The following is a 24,752-nucleotide window of genomic DNA, read 5'->3' on the forward strand; positions in this document are numbered from 1 at the left end:
CCGCCTCCGCTTGGGATGGTTTCCTGCTGGCTCCGCTGTGAACGGGACTCTCGCTGCTGTGTTGGATCCGCTTTGGACTGGACTCTCGCGACTGTGTTGGATCCATTATGGATTGAACTTTCACAGTATCATGTTAGACCCGCTCGACATCCTTTGCTTTCCTCCTCTCCAAGGTTCTCATAGTCATCATTGTCACCGACGTCCCACCGGGTCATTATTGTCACCGATGTCCCACTGGGTGTGAGTTTTCCTTGCCCTTATGTGGGCCTACCGAGGATGTCGTAGTGGTTTGTGCAGCCCTTTGAGACACTAGTGATTTAGGGCTATATAAGTAAACATTGATTGATTGATAATCAAAGTAACGCAATAGATAGCGAAAAAAATGTGGTGCTGCAGTGTTTATGAATTTAACAAAAGCATTTGACACAATCAATCATAAAATGTTAATAACAAATTAGAAATTTATGGCATCAGAGAGTTGGTCTTGAACTGGGTAAGTCGTTACTTAACCAACAGGAAGCAATTCGTAAAGCTTGGAGAACACACGTCTACAGAATTAAAAATATCTCGTGGCGCACCTCATGGATCAATTCTTGGACCAAAATTGTTCAATCTTTATACAAATGACTTTAAAGGGAGTTAAATTTAGTATTATTTGCAGATGTCACGACAGCAGTTTGTTCAGGAAAGAACCCACAGAAACTAATACAAATAATAACAGAAGTTGAAATGAACAAATAAAAAAGATGGTTTGACAAAAACAGGCTATCCTTAAACCTCGGTAAAACCAAAATAATGCTATGTGGTAACAGTAGGAGAGAAAGTCGAACAAATAGACTTGAGTAGATATTGAAAGGGTAAAAGGAAACACGTTTTTGGGTGTGATAATAGAGTGTAAAATGAGAAAGATACCTCATGTCAAAAAATACAACAAAGTAGCTAGAAACACGTCAATAATGAATAAAGCTATACATGTTCTGGAAAAAAAAATATCACTTCATATCCTCTTCTGCTCGCAAGTGTTACCATATCTGAGGACGACAAATGATGGATATAGAGAACATACAAACGCTTTATTTATTGAGGCAAAAATACTAATTATTCAACGACTTGGTACAAAAATTATTCTCAACAAAAGAGGAGAAATATAACCTTAGAGGAAAATCTAATTTAAAACATTTGTATGCACGTACAACCTTTAAGACCTTTTAGCATAGTGTGTGGAATTAAATTTGGGAATAGATTAAGCAAAGAAATCAAACAAAGCACTAATATGATTCAGTTTAAGAAACAGTTCAAAAAACAGGTGCTCACAAAGTACAAAGAAGAATATTTATGATAAACATCTTTAAAACCTTAAAAAAAGAGATAATCTCATTAATCTCCTAAATGAAGCATAAACTACTTAACTATTAATTTATGAGAACTTTAATGAGTGTATATTTGTTTATATGTCTAATACGTATTATGTTTTTAATATTTGTTTACGTACTTATGGTATATTTAATGTATTTCCTTATTATTTTGTTAACTGTTCTGTTACAAACAGCGAACAAAGAAATGGAATACATTTCCTATGATATAATAAGGGATAGGATTAAATAAACCCTGCTTCTTTCTACTGCTTTTCGGACGTGCTGTAGTGAATATTTGGAAATATGTGATTTTAACTATATTGTATGTTTGCTCAAAATAAACTGAAACGAACTAACTAAAGTAAACATATTATTTTTTGTATTAAATGTTAGAAAATGTTTGATTTAGTTGAATTACTCCTAGAATAATAGCAGGTATAAAAAAACAGTAACCTTATGACAGACTTCTCTTGTCTTCAAATTTGAAGTAAACTGGTAACTGTTTTCCAAGCGACAACTAGTGCTTACTTCACTAGTTATTATTTATTTATTTATTTTAATGTTATTAGTTATGGAGTATATTGTGAATGAATTTAGAACAGGAAGTGAACAAAAGTTTTAGCAACTTCTATGTAAAGGAAAAGGGGTAGGCTTAAATAAACTCTGCTTCTTCCTACTCCTTTTCGAACATGTTCAATAAAGAAACTGGACATTTTGATGTGTCATGTTGTATGAATGCATGTTCAAAGTAAACAAACTCAACTTAACTCAACAATAATTCATTATGGTAAGGATATGAGTCATCACGCAGTAAATTAAATGATGCGGACGCGTTTGTTTGAGGATACTATCTAGTACACATGCTTATTAGCTGTTGTGTAGCTGTTAGCTCTGAGTAACCTAACAGGGCAGCATGGCTCGGGTGGTAGAGTGGTTGACCCCACCAACCTGATGGTTGCAGGTTCAATCCCCTGTCCTTCATGATCATGTTGAAGTATCCTTGAGCAAGATACACAACCTGTATGAAAGGTACATACAGGTTTTGGAGTAACATGTATTGCCATCCAAGCAACGTTATCATGGACGCCCCTGCTTATTTTAGCAAGATAATGCCAAGCCACGTGTTACAACAGCATGGCTTCATAGTAAAAGAGTGCAGGTATTAGTCCGGCCTGACGGTAGTCCAGACCTGTCTCCCATTGAAACTGTGTAGCGCATTATGAAGCCTAAAATACGATAACGGAGACCCCGGACAGTTGAACAACTTAAGGTGTACATCAGTGAATTATATTTATATAGCGCTTTTTCTCTAGTGACTCAAAGCACTTTACATAGTGAAACCCAATATCTAAGTTACATTCAAACCAGTGTGGGTGGCACTGGGAGCAGGTGGGTAAAGTGTCTTGCCCAAGGACACAACGGCAGTGACTAGGATGGCGGAAGCGGGAATCGAACCTGCAACCCTCAAGTTGCTGGCACAGCCGCTCTACCAACCGAGCTAAACCGGAATGGGAAATAATTCCACCTGAAAAGCTTCAAAAATTGGTCTCCTCAGTTCCCAAACATTTACTAAGTGTTGTTAAAAGGAAAGGCCATGTAACAGTGGTAAAAATGCCCGTGCCAACTTTTTTTGCAATGTGTTGCTGCTATTAAATTCTAAGTTGATGATAATTTGCAAAATAAAATTAGTGTCTCAGTTCGAACACTAAATATGTTGTCTTTGCAGTCTATTCAATTGAATATAAGTTGAAAAGGATTTGCAAATCATTGTATTCTGTTTTTAATTTACAAATCACACAATGTACCAACTTCACTGGTTTTGGGTTTTTTAAATGCCGTAACTACAATTAACGACAACAGAAGACCAATATTGTGTGCTCATTGAAGGACATTTAGATGTTAACTGCCTGTCCCGCTTTGCACAAGTAAGCACGCTGCAGGACTGCTTATAGCGGAGATTCTAGAAGCAAGCTGATATCATCAGATACTTGTTTAATTGCTGATATTGGACCGACATCCTATTTCAATGTCAGACCCCCAACTGCATTATAGTGTATATACTCTGATTGACATTGTGCAGCACTTTTTAAACCTCTGCTTGTTAGTCCAAAATTGAAATTTGGTATATGGTATAAAGGTTTTGTTGCTAAATTGAGCACCGTATCCACCTTTATTTAGACTGTTCAGTGGTTGTGGAGTTTGGCCCTGTGGAGATGATGCTATAGCAAACTGATGCTCATGTAAGAGTCCCGATTTAGATAAGCTTACTTATGAGTCAATTCCAACATCAATACGGTTTATTTAACAGTCCAGTCGAAAATTACCTTGTTTACCATCGCAACACAATGTATCTCTGTGGTAATCTTCAAAATGACTTTTGTCACTAAATTAATTTGATCATTTCTATTATAATGTCATTTTAAATCTTCTTTCATAATCCACTCAAACAGCCATTCTTTTTTGGGTATTACAGGTTTCTTTCTCACCCCTGAAGACCTTCTTTGTCCCTTGGTGGCATTCTGAAATCTAACTCCTCCGAGCTGTTGCGGTGAACCCATTAAGGATTTATTGGCATACTACCCTCCTTACAATAGTATCTGACATGTAATCAACTCTGACATTCTGACATCTATAACACTATAATTAAATCAGTGGGGGACAAACAAGACACACATTACAAATGTGCGTGTTAACAGACACACTCATTCACACTACATTAGTCTCATCATAGACATACAATGCAACTGGAAAATATTCACAGCGCTTCACTTTTTCCACTTTTGGCTATGTTACAGCCTTTTTTCAAAATGGAATAAAACAATTTTTGTCCTCAACATTCTACAAACAATACCCCACGATGACAATGCAACAAGTTTTTTTATTTTTTTATTTTAAAAATGTATTATAACAAAAAAAATCTCATGTACATAAGTATTCACAGCCTTTTCTCAAAACTTTGTTGATGCACCTTTGGCAGCAATTACTGCCTTAAATCTTCTTTAATATGATTTTACAACAGTGGTTCTTAACCTGGGTTCTATCGAACCCTAGGGGTTCGCTGAGTCGGGCTCAGGGGTTCGGCGGATGTCAAAATACACCCGACTCATCGTGTAAATAATAACTTCTCCCTATCGGCGTATTATGGATATGGCAACAACAGAAGTCAGACTGATTTGCAGGTGTTTAATTTGTTGTGAGTTTATGCACTGTGTTGGTTGTGCTGTTTGAACAAGGTGATGTTCATGCACGGTTCATTTTGTGCACCAGTAAAAAAACATGGTAACACTTTAGTATTTGGAACATATTCACCTTTAATTAGTTTCTTAATAACATCCAAATTATTAAAATATTGGCTCTTATCTAGTCATTATTAAGTACTTATTAATACCTTATTCGGCATGGGGTTATTATAACCCTAACCCTCTAAACCATACCCGAACCCTAACCAAAGACCTCTAAATGAAGTCTTTGTTACATAGAATGTTTCCCTAGCGTCCAAAAAAACTCTAAATTAAGTCTTTGTTACACCCCATCCTAAAGGGTTATCACACACATATAACTATGTTTTGAATTTGTTGAAAAAAGGAGGGTTCAGTGAATGCGGATATGAAACCGGTGGGGTTCAGTACCTCCAACAAGGTTAAGAACCACCGTTCTACAAGCTTGGTACACCTATCTTTGGGGAGTTTCGCCCATTTCTCTTTGCAACACTTCTCAAGCTCAATCAGGTTAGATGGGAATTGTTGGTTTTCATCCAGGATGTCTCTGTACTTTGCTGCATTCATCTTGGTCTAGTCATGGAGGTGACCAAGAACCCAATGGTCACTCTGTCAGAGCTATATCATTCCTCTGTGGAGAGAGGAGAACCTTCTAGAAGGACAACCATCTCTGCAGCAAGCCACCAAACAGGCCTGTATGCTATAGTGGCCAGACAGAAGCCCTTTCTTAGTAAAACTATTTCTAAAATGCATCAAAATATGTTTTATTTTTTTGATTTGAAAGTTGGGGAACAAAATCACATTATCACTGAGTATTATGTGTAGACTTTTGTGGACAAACATGGATTTATTGCATTTTGGAACATGGCTGTAATAAACTATGGAAAAAGTGAAGCTAAGGAAGATACTTTCCGGATGCTCTTTATACTGCAATAAACCAAAGTAAATATTGTGTACGCACATGTACATGCACACAAATATACTACAGAATACTACAGATTGACTGAATCAACATACACCAAAAATATATGTAATTGGTGATTTTTACTTGAAATTGTTTATTTTTCACACTTCATACTTTCAGACCCATTAAAAATATAGATGAAAGATAGATAAAAGTTGTAAGTTAAGTTAATAATAACATGCATTAAAAATACCTCAATATGTGTGTTTACTTTTTGAAAAGGGTTCATGTGTAAAAAAAAAAAAGTACATGAAAAATAAGTGAAATATTAGTATGTTATCAATGAATATGAATATGCAAATATGTATTGGATATGGGAATCTCATGACAACTCAGCTGGGGTGACTATTTCGATTCACAATTGATTTTCGATTTATCAAAATTCTTAATTCAAACCCATGAAAATGATGATAAAATATTTTCAAAGGAGGTTGCATAGATTACAAAAGCTCCTTGGAATTAATACAATTCACTATTCGAATCGATTTATTTGAGCACCACTAATATGCATTATTCAAATCTAAGTTACGAGGACTTTGGGGCGGTACCTCTGGATTGGCAGACCAGGGTGGTGGTTCCTCTCTGTAAGAAGGGGAACCAGAGGATGTGTTCTAACTAACGTGGGCTCTAGGGTTGTACAGTATACCGGTACTAGTATAATATTGCAGTACTAATTAATCAAAAACGGTACTGTACTCTGTTTTTTTTGTTTTTTTTAACGGGCACAAGGGCGCTTTGTCACATCATGACATTGCTGGTTTACACGTGGAGGAGCATGTTCAGCAGCGTACAATCACAGAGTACTTACAAGCAGACAAGGTGTGTAGACAGAAAAGGAAAAACGGACGCATTTTGGCTAAAAACTAAAGATAAAGCTGAAGATATAACACTGAAATGCCCACAGCAAGAGATGCTTTAAAACATGGCTAGCTAGTTAGCGGCTAATGTCCATCCGCAGTCGGCAGTGTTTTTTCTACACCTAAATCCTTAATCCTCGCCTCCATGGCGACAAATAAAGTGTGTTTCTTACAGTACATATCATATATTAGGACATACAGTAATTATCATCCCTGCAGGACAAGGAATAGCTAAACGTGCTTCACTACACACTGTAGCTCACCGACATCACAGCTAATGACACCGTTCCTGAATGTAAACAAATGCCATGGGTGGATCTACACCTGACATCCACTGTAATGGTACTAAGTACAAGAGCGTATCTAGTCGATACCACTATGATAACATTAATATTTTTTATCGTCACAATTTTTTTTTCCTTTTTTTAAAATTCATATTATGTTTATATATGTCCCTGGACACATGAGGACTTTGAATATGACCAATGTATGATCCTGTAACGATTTCGTATAGAATCAATACGTAAATTTGTGGCATCATCGGAAACTACTTTTACATTAGCTGATTAGTTGAGTACTACATTTTAACAGAAGTGTATATAGAACATGTTGAAATGGAAAAACACCAGATATTAACAGTAAATGAACCAGTAGATTAATTATACATTTTTACAGCTTGCCTGTGAGGATTATAATTTTGACAAAATAATAGAATGAGAAATGACACAATATGTTACTGCATATGTCAGCAGATAATAAGGAGCCTTTTTTCGCCTACTTGGTAATAAAAGACAAGTTGTCCAATATGTTCACTATTTTATTTATAGCCAAAATTGTTGTTCGATTGCAATAAGAAACTTATGTTTAATGTACCGTAAGATGTTGTTGTTAAAATAAAGCCAATAATACAATTTTTTGTGGTCCCCTTTATTTAGTAAAGTATCGAAAAGTTGTAGTGGTACCGGTTCCAAAATATTGGTATTGGGACAACCCTAGTGAGATCACACTTCTCAGCCTTCCCGGTATGGTCTTTTCAAGTGTGCTGGAAGAAGGCTACACTGGTGAGTCAAACCTCGGATACAGGAGGAGCAGTGTGGTTTTCGTCCTGGTCATGGAACTGTGGACCAGCTCTATACTGTCGGCAGGGTTATTGAGGGTGCATGGGAGTTTTCCCCACCAGTCTACGTCTGTTTTATAGACTTGGAGAAGGCATTCAACCGTGTGGCTCGGGAAGTCCTGTGGGGAGTGCTCAGAGAGTATGGGGTATCAGACTGCCTGATTGTGGCGGTCTGCTCCCTGTATGATCAGTGTCAGTGCTTGGTTCGCATTGCCGGCAGTACATCGGACCAGTTTCCAGTGAGGGTTGGACTCCACCAGGGCTGCCCTTTGTCACCGATTCTGTTCATAACTTTTACGGACAGATTTTCTATGCGCAGTCAGGGCGTTGAGGGGATCCGGTTTGGTGGCTGCGGGATTAGGTCTCTGCTTTTTGTAGATGATGTGGTCCTGATTGCTTCATCTGGCCGGGATCTTCAGCTCTCACTGGATCGGTTCGCAGCCGAGTGTGAAGCGACTGGGATTAGATTTAGCACCTCGAAGCCAGATACTATCTCTGAGTTGGGGAAGAGATCTTGCCCCAAGTGGAGGAGTTCAAGTAACTCAAAGTCTTGTTCACGATAGAGGGAAGAGTGAATCGTGAGATTGACAGGCGGATTTGTGCGGCGTCTATCCAGAAGGCAAAGCTCTCAGTTTACCGGTCTATCCACGCCCCTATCCTCACATATGGTCATGAGTTTTGGGTTTAGACCGAAAGTATAATATCACGAATACGAGCCAGAATGAGTTTCCTCCGCTGGGTTGCGGGGCTCTCCCTTAGAGATAGGGTGAGAAGCTCTGCCATCCGCGGGGAGCTCAAAGTAAAGCCGCTGCTCCTCCACATCGAGGAGCCAGATGAGGTGCTTCGGGCATCTAGTCAGGATGCCACCCGGACGCCTCCCTGCATGGGAGGTGTTTAGGGCACGTCCGACCGGTAAGATACCACAGGGAAGACCCAGGACACGTTGTGAAGACTGTCTCTCAGCTATCCTGGGAATGCCTCAATATTATAAAAACAAATGTGTTTTTTTTTTCTTTTTTTGGTGCACTCTGCCGTACGGGAAGTACAACCTGACTAACAATACAGCTAATGGAAAAACACCATTTGGCCAGTAAAGCTTCCAAAAAATAAACATCTAAAATCCAGCAACAATACGGCATTTACATCTTGTGACCTGAATTTTAACCGAGTGTTAGCGGTTTTGTTTTAATAAGTGAGAACGACAACAAACTATTTGTAGCGGCACATTGATCACAGAGAGATATCGACCCTTTGCTGCTATATTGACATATTGAGTCGGCTAGCTGCTGCTGCTGATGCAGCTTCCGAGTTGTCAAAAGTAAATTCTGTATCAGAAATCACCTGGATAGTCGAAAGATGTGGCCATAAACCAAGAAGTTGGTTAACTTTGATGTTTAATCCGGAGATGGCAAGACAGACACAAAAACAGTTTGTTTGCTGCACCTTTTTTTTTTTATCCCTTTGTGAGGATTATGATTAATTCTTCATTTAAACAGGAAGATTAGAACATGCTGTCAGTAGGCATCCAATTGAGAGCAGACATTGTACAGCAAGAGATTGTTATGTTCCCAGTTTGTATATCTTGTTCAACAGTCAGCACTTAGCAATACTTCTGTTTAATGCTTAATGTTTCACTAAAGTTACAGCTGTTTAGCACACAGCTTCTAAGACTTGCAGGTCATCCTCTGTATATTCAGGCTCGAAAAGATAAGGTTCTGGATCCTTTGTCCTAAAGTAGTCATATGTATCTCTCAAAGTCTGCCATGATTAGTAGTATCTGTTACTGTTGAAAAGGAAAGCGACCATTGTGATGCGTCTGTGAAGTTAACAACCCCGCCGCATGCTTAAAATGAGCAAAATACGTAAATGTTACATGTTATTATGAATATGCTTGTTACTATATACAGCATGTATGTAAAATGTTGATGGAGGTATTTGGATGTTTTTTAGAGTGCTTTATAGGTTCAAGCTCAGATCCCACATCAGGGCAAGAAAAAACTCAACCCAATGGGAGAAATAAGAAATCTTGGAAGGGACCCCCTCCCCCAGGTGACCGGTGCAAAGGATGCTGAGTGGATACGGTTAACAGTGTGAAAGTCCAAAACATATGTGTGCTTGTCTTACATAAGGATTAATGATGGGCAAAATTCCCCCCAAAAAGGGAAGTGGAAAATTATAAATATATGATAAAAGATAAATAAATTAAAAACACTTTTTGTAAATTTAACTAATAGGACATATTAAAATGATGAGTAATGACAAAAATACATGAATATAATTTAATAAAATGCACACAGAATTATGTTAAATATTTGTAAATATTAAGGATTAAATATTAGTTCAAATCAAAACATATTTTGTAATGGGACTGCCCTAAATCATAAACATTCCAGGAACCATTGAACAGTTATTAAGTATTGCAAAATTAGGGTAGTTTGGGGGATTTTTTTGGTTAAATGTCAACCTAATCTACCAGTAAAAATATGTGTGCATATCCTTACAAAAAGGTACATGCATATTATATTAAACTATGTAGGAAAGGTGTAATGAATATACGCCCCGTACAGTTTAATCAACAAGTCTGCAAGTTGAACTCCCTCCGCATGTCTCTACATGCTGCCTGGCTCACGCACGCCCACATGTGCATGCAGGCCACATTCATACCAAACATACCCAGCACCAGATAAATAAACATAACCAGAGCACATCTCTCATACGCACTCCTCTGATTCATCTATGACTTTGACATATCACCATCCATGCAAAAATTATAAAAGCCCGCCTCCCCCAGTCCAAGCCTTCCAGAACGACGAGCTGTCGTTGAGCTAACATGCGAAGCAGAAGGCGGCGATGGAGGCAGAGGATGACACGACGACGGAGGTGAATGTACCTACCACACATGGGCAGAGAGAAGGGAGCTTAGTGCGGCCCTTCATGAGCGAGAGACAGAGGAAAAACAGCCTCCCAGACACCCGCAGCGAAGGAGGAGGAGGAGAGGGATGGGGAGACGGCGACTGGGGAAGGGTGAAGGGGAAGAGAATGGAAGGAGGGGGAGAGAGGGAAGGGGAAGGGAGGGATGTCGTAGCAGAAGAGAAGCAAGAGTTTTCCTGGAAGCGGGTGTTGTTGGTGTTGTTGAACATATATGGCTGAGAATATAGAGGAATGGCAGCCTGCTCCAGCTCAGCTGTGACTCATAATATATGATTGTCACTGCCTCACAGTGAGGGAGGGCAGCCAATCAGACATGGAGACAAACTAAAGCCATGTATTATTTCATTTCCCTTTTCTCTGTGTGTATGTGTGGAATAAACACTACTGTCCTCCATCCTCCACACAAGGTCTAATACATAAGTCAGAAACCATCAATCAATCAAAGTTTATTTCTATAGCCCTAAATCACAAGTGTCTCAAAGGGCTGCACAAGCAAGAACGACATCCTCGGCTCATATCCCACATCAGGGCAAGAAAACAATTACAAGGTATTGTTTTTAATATTGACGCTCACCATCACTGCTATATATATATATATATATATATATATATATATATATATATATATATATTATATAGAAACATGTGTGTGAATGTGAGTGTGAATGTTGTCTGTCTATCTGTGTTGGCCCTGCGATGAGGTGGCGACTTGTCCAGGGTGTACCCTGCCTTCCGCCCGATTGTAGCTGAGATAGGCGCCAGCGCCCCCCGCGACCCCGAAAGGGAATAAGCGGTAGAAAATGGATGGATGGATAGAAACATGGGGCCACTCTAAGACACACTGCAGGTTGTACTGTATTCTTACATGTTTGGCAAATTTCCTTTTTCAGTTTTGGATGAAATTGATATGCGGACTTAAAACAATGTGAAATCAGCTGAGTAAACATGATGAGAGATAACTCTGAGACAGCACACGGTTGCAATACATAATCATTATAAAAAATAAAAAAAATGAAATTAGCGTAGTGATTTTGATATCAAATTTATTTAGATGCTTATTTCAAAACTGCGCTCTGATGTTTTTCATAGGAGATTTATCAATATATCTGTACAGGCCCACTCTAAGACACTCACCATCGCTACTATATTTTGAAAAAGGCCTAAAGATCAATATACTTTATTGACCTTGATATAAGATACTATTTTTCCCTACAGAAAGATGTCTAAAATAAATTGTCTCATACGTACAGATATTGACAGTACTGTATGCAAAACAGCAGAAATGGCCAAATGACGTCCCACCTCAAGGGATTCGGTGCTTTTCTTCCTGTCTCTCACACATACCATGCAGTGACTCAGAGTGATGTGGTTGCTTGGAAAAAAATGTCTCAAAGGTTGGGCAGGTTAGTAAACAAAAAAGAAGAAGACATGCCAATGTTTGGTAGCAGACTCTTCTTACAACTGTGGAGCACCTAAGATATATGATTTTATTTTCAATCTCCCAGTTGTTGTTTCTTAAAGAAAACATGACTCAAAAAAAAAACTGTTTAATTTTGTCTTGAACTGGAGGGATCGTTATACTGTGTTTTAGAAGGCAACTTATCAAAACAATTCAAGATGCTTAAAACATTAAAAATATGTTTTTTAACTTAAATTACTTTTACAACATTTTAACATCATAATATATGATATAGGCTTCACGGTGGCAGAGGGGTTAGTGCGTCTGCCTCACAATACGAAGGTCCTGCAGTCCTGGGTTCAAATCCAGGCTCGGGATCTTTCTGTGTGGAGTTTGCATGTTCTCCCCGTGAATGCGTGGTTCCCTCCGGGTACTCCGGCTTCCTCCCACTTCCAAAGACATGCACCTGGGGATAGGTTGATTGGCAACACTAAATTGGCCCTAGTGTGTGAATGTGAGTGTGAATGTTGTCTGTCTATCTGTGTTGGCCCTGCGATGAGGTGGCGACTTGTCCAGGGTGTACCCCGCCTTCCGCCCGATTGTAGCTGAGATAGGCGCCAGCGCCCCCCGCGACCCCGAAAGGGAATAAGCGGTAGAAAATGGATGGATGGAATATATGATATATTTTTTTCTGATATATTTCAGCATAACTTTTGACTGAAAGGGGAACTTATTTTAGAATTTTACCTATCGCTCACAATCATTATGAAAGACATTGCGACGGATGTATATTTTTTAATTTAATGCATTCTTTCTCATAAATGTAAATAAAAGTCGGCTTACAGCGGAGCCAATGGGAGGTCCTCCCGATAAATAACCATTCAAAACCAACAATACTCCATTTACATTCCGTGACTTGAATATTAACCAAGTGTTAGTGATAGTTATTATAAGCACAGACAAAGTATTTTTAGCGGCACCGTGATTACAAGATTCTGTGCCAAAGTTGACATGATCGACTGATCAGCTGTTTCGTCGTTTCCTTGCTCGTCAAACTTTATTGTAGATCATAAATCATACCTTTCACCAGGATAGCAGAAGGCTGAGGACATATTCTGACAAGTTGGTACACTTTGACAGCCACTTTAGGCGAAAACCCCACAAAAAGACGCTTGGTCCCACCCCCATTTTCTTCACGAGGTTTGTGAGTCGTTCTTCATCTAAATGGTAATATATGAACGTCCCAGCAGTCGGCTTCCTAATAACAGCAGCAGTAAGTGATGTTAACAGCAGCAGTAAGTGATGTTTTAATATGTTTGTTGGCTCTCATAAAGTCTGCAATGAGTAATAATCAGTGATGTTAAAAATAAGGAAACTTTGTAATGGGTTTTTGAAATTAATGCACCAGGTATGCTTAAATTGATCAAAATAAGTAAATATTAAATATTATTAATGTGCCTGTTACTACATTTCATATATAAATTACATCATGTATATAAAACCTCAATGGAGGGTTTTTTGGAGCATAGAATAGAGGGACTCCCATCGGCTCCATTGTAAGCAGAATTTTAATAAAAAATTTTAATACTTAGAATGCATTTAAAAAAATACATCGAATGTCATGTCTTTCATTATGATTATGAAAGATAGGCAAGTATCTTTACCAAGTATGATTCCTTGCTCTGCAAATATATTTCCATCCATCCATCCATTTTTTACCGCTTGTCCCTTTTGGGGTCACGTGGGGTGCTGGAGCCTATCTCAGCTGCATTCGGGCGGAAGGTTGTTTTACACCCTGGACAAGACGCCATCTCGTCGCAGGGTCAACACAGAGAGTAAAACAAAAATACTGAGGAATGCAGGAATTTGATTAACCTGAAACTCTACACCAGGGGTGTTCAAACTTTCTTCACTGAAGGCCGCAGACTGAAAATTTAAAGGATGTGCTGGACGTTTTGATATTTTTCACTTTTATTTTTATACAGAGACAGCCTGCGTGTCAGCTTTGTGTTAATAGAATCAACATTTCAACTTTTTCTAAAAACAGTACACCTTATTTGCTCTTTTATTCCACTTTTAGTGTTTTTATGATTACATGTTTTTCGTAATGTTATTTTCTTAATGTGCCATCGGTAAACAATTAACTGCAGAACACAAATTGCCCACGGGCTGCACTTTGGACACCTTCTCTAAACGCACAGTTTTAAAGGAATATTCTACTTATTTAAGACTATTAATGGTATGACAAATTGTAATATGTTGTTTGTGTTGCAAGTTTTTTCCGTCTTACCAACTATAAGGACATATACTGAAACATTTTCTGGAGAATAATTTTGCTGCTCACCATAGGTAGTAAGAAAAACCAGATCATTTGGCCTTTAACTGAAGTTAGCTTTTTTTAAACACAGTTTTGGGTAGGTTTTTTTTTCACCAAGCTGCTACTTTGAAAGCTTTGCGATAAACATTTAACACTTTTTCTGTTTTCACAGACATTTACTCTGAAAATATAGCCTCATAATTGTCAAAAACGTCCACTTACTACTCCCAAGTTTACCTTAAGATATAAATGCTAATGACACGTGTGATACTAATACGATAGTAATTTGGAAAGATATGTTTGCATACATGCAATACTGATACTCGGCCTGCATGATTATGGCCATCATAATATACACAATTAATTTTATCAATATTCAAAACACAATAATAAATCATGATTATTTACTATGTTATGTAAGGCAATTTTTTATTGCCCTCCCTATTTTAAACAAACAGTATGTGAACAGGGCTTTCATTTCAAAATGAAACTTGAGAAAATAATTAAACAGTAATAAAACAAAAAAAGGCAAAAGACAAAAGGGATAACTAAAAATAAATATGCCACTGCAGAGTGTTAACATAAAGTGCAAATATTAGTGAAAACAATTGATTAGGGAGCTACTATACAAGTAACACTGTATTGCTTAAAGTTTACAAACCCCGTTTCCATATGAGTTGGGAAATTGTGTTAGATGTAAATATAAATGGAATACAATGATTTGCAAATCATTTTCAACCCATATTCAGTTGAATGCACTACAAAGACAAGGTATTTGATGTTCAAACTCGAATTTTTTCTTTTTTTTTTCACAAATAATTGGGAACTGAGGAAAACTAATTGTTGAAGCTTTGAAAGTGGAATTATTTCCCCATTCTTGTTTTATGTAGAGCTTCAGTACAGGGTCTCCGCTGTCGTATTTTACGCTTCATAATGCGCCACACATTTTCGATTGGGAGACAGGTCTGGACTGCAGGCGGGCCAGGAAAGTACCCGCACTCTTTTTTTACGAAGCGACACTGTTGTAACACGTGGTGAATATGGCTTGGCATTGTCTTACTGAAATAGGCAGGGACGTCTATGAAAAAGACTGCGCTTGGATGGCAGCATATGTTGTTCCAAAGCCTGTATGTACCTTTCAGCATTAATGTTGCCTTCACAGATGTGTAAGTTACCCATGCCTTGGGCACTAATGCACCCCCATACCATCACAGTTGGTGGCTTTTGAACTTTGCGTCGAAAACAGTCTGGATGGCTTGCTTCCCCTTTGGTCCGGATGACACGATGTCGAATATTTCCCAAAACAATTTGAAATGTGGACTCGTCAGACCACAGAACACTTTTCCACGTTCCATCAGTCCATCTTAGATGATCTCAGGCCCAGAGAAGCCGGCGGCGTTTCTGGATGTTGTTGATAAATGGCTATCGCTTTGCATAGTAGAGCTTTAACTTGCACTTACGGATGGAGTGACGAACTGTATTTAGTGACAGTGGTTTTCTGAAGTGGTCCTGAGCCCATGTGGTGGTATCCTTTATAGATTGATGTCGGTTTTTGATACAGTGCCGTCTGAGGTATCGAAGGTCACGGTCATTTAATGTTGGTTTCCGGCCATGCCGCTTAGATGGAGGGATTTCTCCAGATTCTCTGAACCTTTTGATGATATTATGGACCGTAGATGTTGAAATCCCTAAATTTCTTGCAATTGCACTTTGAGAAACGTTGTTCTTAAACTGTTTTACTATTTGCTCACGCAGTTGTGGACAAAGGGGTGTACCTCGCCCCATTCTTTCTTGTGACAGACTGAGCATTTTTTTGGAAGCTGTTTTTATACCCAATCATGGCACCCACCTGTTCCCAATTAGCCTGCACACCTGTGGGATGTCCCAAATAATTGTTTGATGAGCATTCCTCAACTTTATCAGTATTTATTGCCACCTTTCCCAACTTCTGTGTCACGTGTTGCTGTCATCAAAATTTTAAAGTTAATTATTATTTGCAAAAAAAAAATGTTCATCAGTTTGAACATCAAATATGTTGTCTTTGTAGCATATTCAATTGAATCTGGGTTGAAAATAATTTGCAAATCATTGTATTCCTTTATATTTAAATCTAACACAATTTCCCAACTCATATGGAAACGGGGTTTGTATATAGGACATATGTCTTTGCCAATTAAAATGCTAATATCCCTTACTTATGTGCGTTTTGCACATTTTAGCTGCTTGATATTTCTGATTAATCACAAAACCTTAGGGAGGTCATCAGGGAAGTAAACAAGGTAGGAGTCAAACTTTCATATACTCTTAATATTCAACGGTTTATCGTTTATACTTCATATTGCATTGTCGTCAGGGTGTGATTGGGTGGTTGGTGTTAAAGTTCAAGTAGTTAAAGTTATGTGTTGTTCAGTCTGTTATAGCTTGCTTTAATCAAAGCAAACTGAAGTGTTATTTTGGTAGAAATTATTGTTGTTACGTCGCAATCAACCCTCTGCTGTGTGGTGAAAAAAAGTGTTGTAATATGTGTGTGTGCTCGCACATTCATTTAACAGCGCATTGCCGATTACTCTTGAAAATATGGCATCACCGCAGGTTGTACTGTTGTCTTACATGTTTGGCAACCTTCCTTTTTCAATTTGGTATGAAATTAATATGCAGACTTAAAGCAATGCAATCGCGGATTACCTGTGAAATCAGCTGAGTAAACATGATCAGAGATAACTCTGAGACAGCACACGGTTTTAATAAATAATTATAAAAAAACAACTGAAGTAAGTGTAGTAAATTAAATATCAAATTTAGTTGCTTATTTAAATATGTTATCTATATAATTACACTAACGGCAAAACTGTGTACATATACAGTATATTGTCTATACATTGTATGTATGTGTATATATACACATTAACATATATACATACACACACACACACACATACATACATGCATATATATATATATATATATATATATATATATATATATATATATATATATATATATATATATATATATATATATATAGATAGATATATATATATACATATACATACATATGTCTAGGCTATATATGTGTGTGTATCTAAATTGTTACTTTGCATGCAGTTGGCTTTTGGCCCCCAGCCAAATTACTTTAGTCCAAAACGGACCACGAGTCAAAAAGTTTGGACACCCTTGCTTTAGTAGATCAGGCCCTGTATGTATAATTGATAGCAAGTGCAGAAGTTGTGCAAACTGTCATTTTTAATTTAAGTTTTTGTGTATTACTTGCTTTCACTCATTCCCTGCATATCAATGTACAAGGATTCAAGGAACTTCAAGCTCAAACCTGGTTTTTTTTTATATATATGTTGCGGAACATGCCGCAGACCACTATAATATGTACCAGCTTTTCTATTAGTACTCTGATGTTTTTCGTAGGAGCTATATTAACAATACTGTATGTCTTTACAAGGCCACCCTAGGCATAATTGTATTTGGAAGCAAAATCCCAATTACAATATTTTTTCACACTTTTTAATTTATGTACAATTATTTTTGTACTTGAATTTAATTTTATGTGTGTTTTGTACTAAGTATTTATGAGAAAGACATTGTTCAATAATGTATTGTTTTAGTGAAAAATACAACATTTAACATACCGGTAATTAAAAACATACATTTGCAAACCTTCCTGACACAAGAGTGTTTTCAAATGTAGGGTTTAAACTATATACTGCTGCCCTACAAGAGTGTCACTAATGTTACACACCACAGGTGACGGTGGCAATTTTGAGAGAAATTGGCTCTAATATTATAATCAGTGACAGACCAGGAAGGGGGTAGGAATAAGTTTGAGATAAAAATGTCATATGAAGTGCCCTTTCATTCATTAGTTGACATTTTGCATGTACATATATATATATATATATATATATATATATATATATATATATATATATATATATATATATATATATATATATATATATATATATATATATATATATATACATAATATGTATATATATATATATATATATATATATATATATATATATATACACATACATACACACTGTATGTGTATGTATATATGAGATATAAAAATATATATTCTATGAAAGAACAAACATAATTGAAAAAAATGCCCACAGACACCAAAATTAATCAACTTATTTTGGTGTTTGCTGGCTCCAATCAACCCCTTAAGTTATCAAGCAGAATTGCTGAGTTAGCGATTTGTATAATACTTTAATTTCTAACGGTTCACATATGTTGACACTATTTTAGTACCAGTACCAAATGTTTTTTTGATAAATTTCAGTACTTGACTTTATTGTAACAGAAAATCTTATGATACATTAAAAATATTTCATTTTGCAATCAAAGAACAATTTTGGTATCCAAAAAGATAGTGAACATACAGGAAAACTTCTATTTTATTTGTAAGTAAGCAAAAAAAGGCTCCTAATTTGGCTACTGATGTATGCAGTAACATTTTGTGTCATTTCCCATTGTATTATTTTGTCAAAACTAAAGAAAAATGCATTATTAGTCTACTTGTTCATCATTTACTGTCATTATTTGCTTTCGTTCTGTTTTAATATTTTCTATCTACAATTCTGTTGAAATGTAATAATCACTTATTCTTCATACTTTACATAAGTTTTGGGTGATACCACAAATTCGGGTATTGATCCAAAAACAACTAGCTACATGGTCATAAACTGGTCATAATTCAAATTCAGGGACGTTTTCCTGGGTTTATAAACAATTAAAAAAGACAATAGATGGTGTGATCGTAAAAAATAGATCTAATCATTGTAGTATTGACTATATACACTCTTGTGTTTGGTATCATTACAGTCGATGTCTATCAATCAATCAAAGTTTACTTATACAACCCTTTATCACAAATGTCTCAAAGGGTTGCACAAGCCACGACGACATCCTCAGTTCCCACATCAGGGCAAGATAAAACTCAACCCAATGGGAACAACGGTTGGGATAAAGACCGCAGATGTGGGGACCCCCTGGGTGACCGGTGCAATGGATGCCGTGTGGATATAGTAAATAATGTGAGACCCAACAACAGCATTTGTTTACATTCAGGAGAACTACTTTGCTGTTAGCAGTTAGATAGTGTATCCTCCTACGATGTGTAGTTAAGCTATTCTTCATCCTGCAGGGATGAAACTTGTAAGAACCATACTTTATTTGTCCCCAAGGAGGTAAAACACTGCCGACTGCGGGTGGATGTTAGCCGATACCTAGCTATGTTTTAAAGCACCTCTTCCAGAGCAGTGCTTCAGTGTTAATTGTGTCAACTTTATCATCAGTTTAAAGCCAAAATGCGACCATTGTCCCTCTTCTATCTCCATGCTGTTTCTGCTTGTAAGTTCTCTGTGCGTTGCTTAATGGGCGCCTCTGGTTGAGATACCACCGATGTCACGACGTGACAATGGCGCGCCTTCATGTTTTGATAAACGATTACCAGTATAGTACCATTTTTATTTCATTAGTATCACGGTACTTTATGAGTACTGGTATACGGTACAACCGTAGTTGACACGCACCTGGATAGCGTATTCTCTCTCAATCCTCCTAATCTCCCCTTTTACACATCCTTTTGTGCGTAACTGTGCCAGTTTGGACTTACCTGCCAAACATGCTCAAAAAACTGAAATCTGTTGTTTCAGTTTTAATAAATCACATTGCGTGTGCGAAATGGTAATATTTGCATTTCCTCATTCCAATATTACGGGCGTTCTGATATTCTGTGCATATAGTCTGCATCAGGGGTGTCAAACACATTTTAGATCAGGGGCAACATGGAGAAAAATCTACTCCCAAGTGGGCAGGACTGGTAAAATCACAGCACAATAACTTAAAAATAAAGACAACTTCAGATTGTTTTCTTCGTTGAAAAATAGAACAAGCACATTTTTAAAATGTACAAATCATTATGTTGGTTGGGGTTTTTTACACTTATATGTTGTGGTTAATAGCATTATGTGTCGTTATTTACACTTTCTGAATAAATTATGTGATAATGTTCATTAGTCAACTCAGTGTTCATTTTCAATCCATCAAGATAAAAAAAAAATATCAAAATCAGATTACAGGATGTTATTGTAATCTATATGTGCTACAAATCATACAATAAATATATATATGAGGTGTTATGGGCTCGGAACAAAAGACTAGTTTCAAATCGTAGAGAGAGGCAGAGCTTGAATTGTAGTTTGGTTGACACCGAATTAGTGATGGACAGCAGATATATACACACACAATGAGTTGAATGGCCATTCAACATGAAAGCAATTTAAAGAGAAAACACAAGTACTATATACATATATACAATTCCATTTAAACTAATCAGTGTCTCTGGATCTTGTTTAAATCTCAGTTCACATAATAGTTCTTGGAAAAAAAAGGATGGCAGTACAGTCCATTTTCTACAGGTAAAGTGAGAATTGTAAAGGGTTGGCTCGAGAGCCTCCTACAAGCCCAGACAGAGCAGGCTGTGAGGTTCCTGGCTGGAATCTTCCAAAACCAATCCTTGGACTAGGTGATTATTTTCCTTAGCTCGCCATCAAAAAGAGAAGCCTGGCCTATGTAAGAGCCAAAACCATTCTTGTAAATCCATGTGTAAACAAATAATCTTCATTAAATAACACTAAATTGTGTTATCTAGTATTCATAATATATTATCCAATAATATACCATCAAGTATTCATAATATATTATTCAATAACAGTGTTTCCCACAGGTCAGGCATCTATTTGTGGTGGTGTGGTCGGACGGCGGCGATGACCAAGAACGCGGAGTTGGAATATAATTACAACACTTTATTTACATATTTATATAATATTTACATATTTATAGAATATGTAACTACGAGCTCCATTCACAGACAGAGTCCCATTGCTTTTATGAGCGGTCAAGCGAGTCAAAAGCCCCCCAAAAAAGTTTTTTTGTTTTGTTTTGTTTGTTTTGTGGCGGCCGTAATACTTTCGTGGCGGGCCGCCACAAATAAATGCATGTGTGGTAGACCCTGAATAATATATTATCAAGTATTCATAATAAATATTCAATAATTTCTAGTTCTTTCCTCAATATGTACAATATAAATCAATAAAATGCTAAAATAACCATTAGCAGCATAATTATGACCTATACAAAGCAGTCAGTGCACTAAAATGTGCTTATGATCCAAACACAAAAGAACATTCAATACACAAATGTGATCATTAGTTTAAGTCATAAACCTTTCAAATGGACGATTGAGAATATGCCACAAAGACTGTTGCAATGAAGAAAGATTAAGGCTTAAAGTGCTATTGTCATAAATATGAACTCACCAACTCAGCTTCTACAGTCAAACACAGCTTAATGAGAAAGACTCCGGTGCAGGAAGTCGGCTCTACAAAGTTACAAAATAGGCATGTAGTTTAAAATCCGTCAGCACAATATTTCAGGTGAAAACGAGGTTTAAAACCTACCTCAAGCAGAAATGCAATCGATCTCCTCTCATGTCCTGTCTCCCGGCTACTTCCTGCTATCGGCTTACAAGCACCACTAATTGGACTGCGGCGGTTACGTGACAAGGGAGGATGTGCGCCGAGTTGCCAAAGAGTAACTAAAGCAAGTTACCGGCATACACCTACAGCCGATTGGACTGCGGCGGTCACGTGACTAGAAAGTGCACAAAGAGTAAACAGAAAGGCAAGAGCCTAATAGTCTCCGCAAATGTATTTGACACCTGCGTTACATTATTTATGTAGTTTGCTCATTTTCCTCAACTGGTGCACTAACAGGTGGTTTAGTTTTTTTACATGTGTAGCATCATCTACAAAGATGCAAAGAATTGCTATTGCGACATCGATTGGACACATTTAGAACAGCAGTTTCTTTCATTCAAAAATGTTGGCTCATTTTAATACTTAGCAAACTCATCCCGCGGGCCTGATAAAACCTGAGCAGTATGTTTGACACCCCTGTTTTACATGCTGTCAGATGTGCGTGTGTTTTATTGAACGCAAACCTTTAGTAGATCAGGCCAAGTCTTTTCCTCAATCATCACATTTCTTACACTTTCAAAATAAAAATGATTCTCAAATTGGCCCAAAAGATTAGACATTTACTTAAACCAACAGTAACAGTTTCCCACCTTTGTCTTGTTCAGTTCCCCTCCTCAGACGCCATCACTCTCTGCCTCACGGTTGTATGGAAGAGAAAACCGAGTGGAGGGGTGAAAACGGTATAAACGCAGCGAGACCTATTGGACTGCTTTACACCGGACCACCGTGGGAGTGACGGATGGGTTATGACACCTGCAGACGTTTGGTCAAAAGACGCTCATGCAGTGACAAACTGAGTTTGTGCTTTAGCATCCCTGACTTAAGACAAGGGGATCACATTGTGACATTTCCATCTGGAATCAAGCCTGCGCTCTTTAAAGCGTCAACCGGCGGATGCAGCTTCCTCATACCAAATATGAAGTTGCTATTCTGCGCATTCACGAGCGTTCCAGGCCGCCGCCTACACAGAGGTCATCCTCCTACCTGCGCACTGTGGGCTTCATATTATCTACATCCTTCAATGGCAGGACTCTACCTCTCTCTCTTTCTCTCTCTCTGTCTCTCATTCTTTCTCTCTCTCTCGCCTTCCTCTCCCTGCTTTCCCTTCTTTCATCTCTATTCTCTCTATGATAATACCTCGCCATGTTGTCATGGCAACAGTCGGGCCCCTGATTGCAGGGTTGCTAGGCAACTGACATCACCTAAAAGAGGAGCATGGAGACACAAAGCCAGAGACAAACAAATCACTTAAATATGTTTTCCTGCACATTGTTTTTGTGTGTCCCTGCACGGGCTCCCTCAGAGCATCATTGATATTATTGTCTGTGTTTTTTTTTTTCATTTCAATACAGTAACATCCTCCACGGCTGTCAGCATTGTCGGTGATAGGCTTACCCAGGAAGTCATCTTTATTTAAATAAGTGGTTTGCAACTGTGTTAAACACGCGGATAGAATTCACACGCTCATTTTCTATTTATTTAAAGGTGTGGGTCAGGTTTTAGGAGCGAGGGATGAACTGTGTACACAAATGACATTCATAGCTAAAATTGAGAATTTTACAGACTCCTGAAATGTACAAACCTACCACAGGGTGTCATTGTATGCCATTTTGAAAAAAAATAAATCTATAAAGATAACTTGAAATAAACTTATGCCTTATCTCTCTTTTGTACACACGCAAGCAAAATGGGATGATTATATAATATCCTTTACCATAACTTGTTCACACAAGGTTTTGATCAACGGTGAAACTTACTGACCTTAGAGCGCCACGGTTGTTGTTTTTTTGTCAGGAGTTCTTAACCTTTTTGACCTTGGGGCCCAACTTTTTCCCTACAGATTATTATTTATTAAACACATAAACTATAATCTTAAATCAGGCTGATTAGAAAAACTAAAACTGTGAGCACAATTGATAACAAGTGCAAACGTAGTCCAACCTGCTCTATTTAAATGAGGATTGTGTATGCCCAAGGACACACTCATTTTTCTCCACATTCATGACATCATGTTCCAACCTGTGCTGTTTCGTTATGTTGTGGAATATGCAGCACACACCACCCCTTTTGGGCGGTACTGTAAAAGTGCAAGTTAGACAAAATAGCCTATTTTTAGCACGCCGGGGTGCGGTCTGGTGGACACTGGTGTTGTGACGTCTGGAATGATCCAGATATGCATGCAAGAATGCATAAAAATACATGTCGCAAAGAATAATTTATATATAGAATAAGAATAATTCCATATATATATGTGTGTATGTATATATATATATATATACATATATATATATATATATATGTATATATATATATATATATATATATATATGTGAATTATATTTATATAGCGCTTTTCTCTAGTGACTGAAAGCGCTTTACATAGTGAAACCCAATATCTAAGTTACATTTAAACCAGTGTGGGTGGCACTGGGAGCAGGTGGGTAAAGTGTCTTGCCCAAGGACACAACGGCAGTGACTAGGATGGCGGAAGCGGGAATCGAACTCGCAACCCTCAAGTTGCTGGCACAGCCACTCTACCAACCGAGCTATACCGGTTGGTATATATATATATATATATATATATATATATATATATATATACACATATATATATATATAAATTATTAATTGCGACATGTATTTTTATGCATTCTTCCATGCATTTCTGGATCATTCCAGACGTCACAACACCAGTGTCCACCAGACCGCACCCCGGCGTGCTAAAAATAGGCTATTTTTTCAATTCAACACGATTCTCGATTCAAAAAGGATTTTTTCCCGATTCAAAAGGATTGTCTATTCATTCAATACGTAGGATTTCAGCAGGATCTACCCCAGTCTGCTGACATGCTAGCAAAGTAGTAGATTTATTTACAAAAGCTTTTATAATTGTAAAGGACAATGTTTTATCAACTAATTGCAATAATGTAAATTTGTTTTAACTGATAAAAGAAACACAAATATGACTTATTTTATCTTTGTGAAAACATTGGACACAGTGTGTTGTCAAGCTTATGAGATGCGATGCA

At 37.5% G+C, this 24,752-nt stretch overlaps 1 protein-coding gene across 3 annotated transcripts in view; it reads right to left on the bottom strand.

Moving 5' to 3' along the window:
• The window catches only part of LOC133551558 (disks large homolog 4-like), a 195,420-nt gene that overhangs the window by 148,411 nt on the left and 22,257 nt on the right, over nucleotides 1–24,752 (bottom strand). For 2 of the 3 annotated variants that reach the window (XM_061898380.1, XM_061898379.1), the window contains exon 1: nucleotides 10,406–10,666. The exons of the other annotated variant lie outside the window; for it this stretch is intronic. In XM_061898380.1, coding sequence (XP_061754364.1) covers nucleotides 10,406–10,651 — 246 coding nt within the window. In that variant the 5' untranslated portion in view covers nucleotides 10,652–10,666. Of the gene's footprint in view, nucleotides 1–10,405; nucleotides 10,667–24,752 lie in introns of those variants that run through there. 3 annotated transcript variants of the gene reach the window in all.

The sequence above is a fragment of the Nerophis ophidion genome, linkage group LG04, assembly GCF_033978795.1.
Source record: "Nerophis ophidion isolate RoL-2023_Sa linkage group LG04, RoL_Noph_v1.0, whole genome shotgun sequence".
Lineage (NCBI taxonomy): Eukaryota > Metazoa > Chordata > Actinopteri > Syngnathiformes > Syngnathidae > Nerophis > Nerophis ophidion.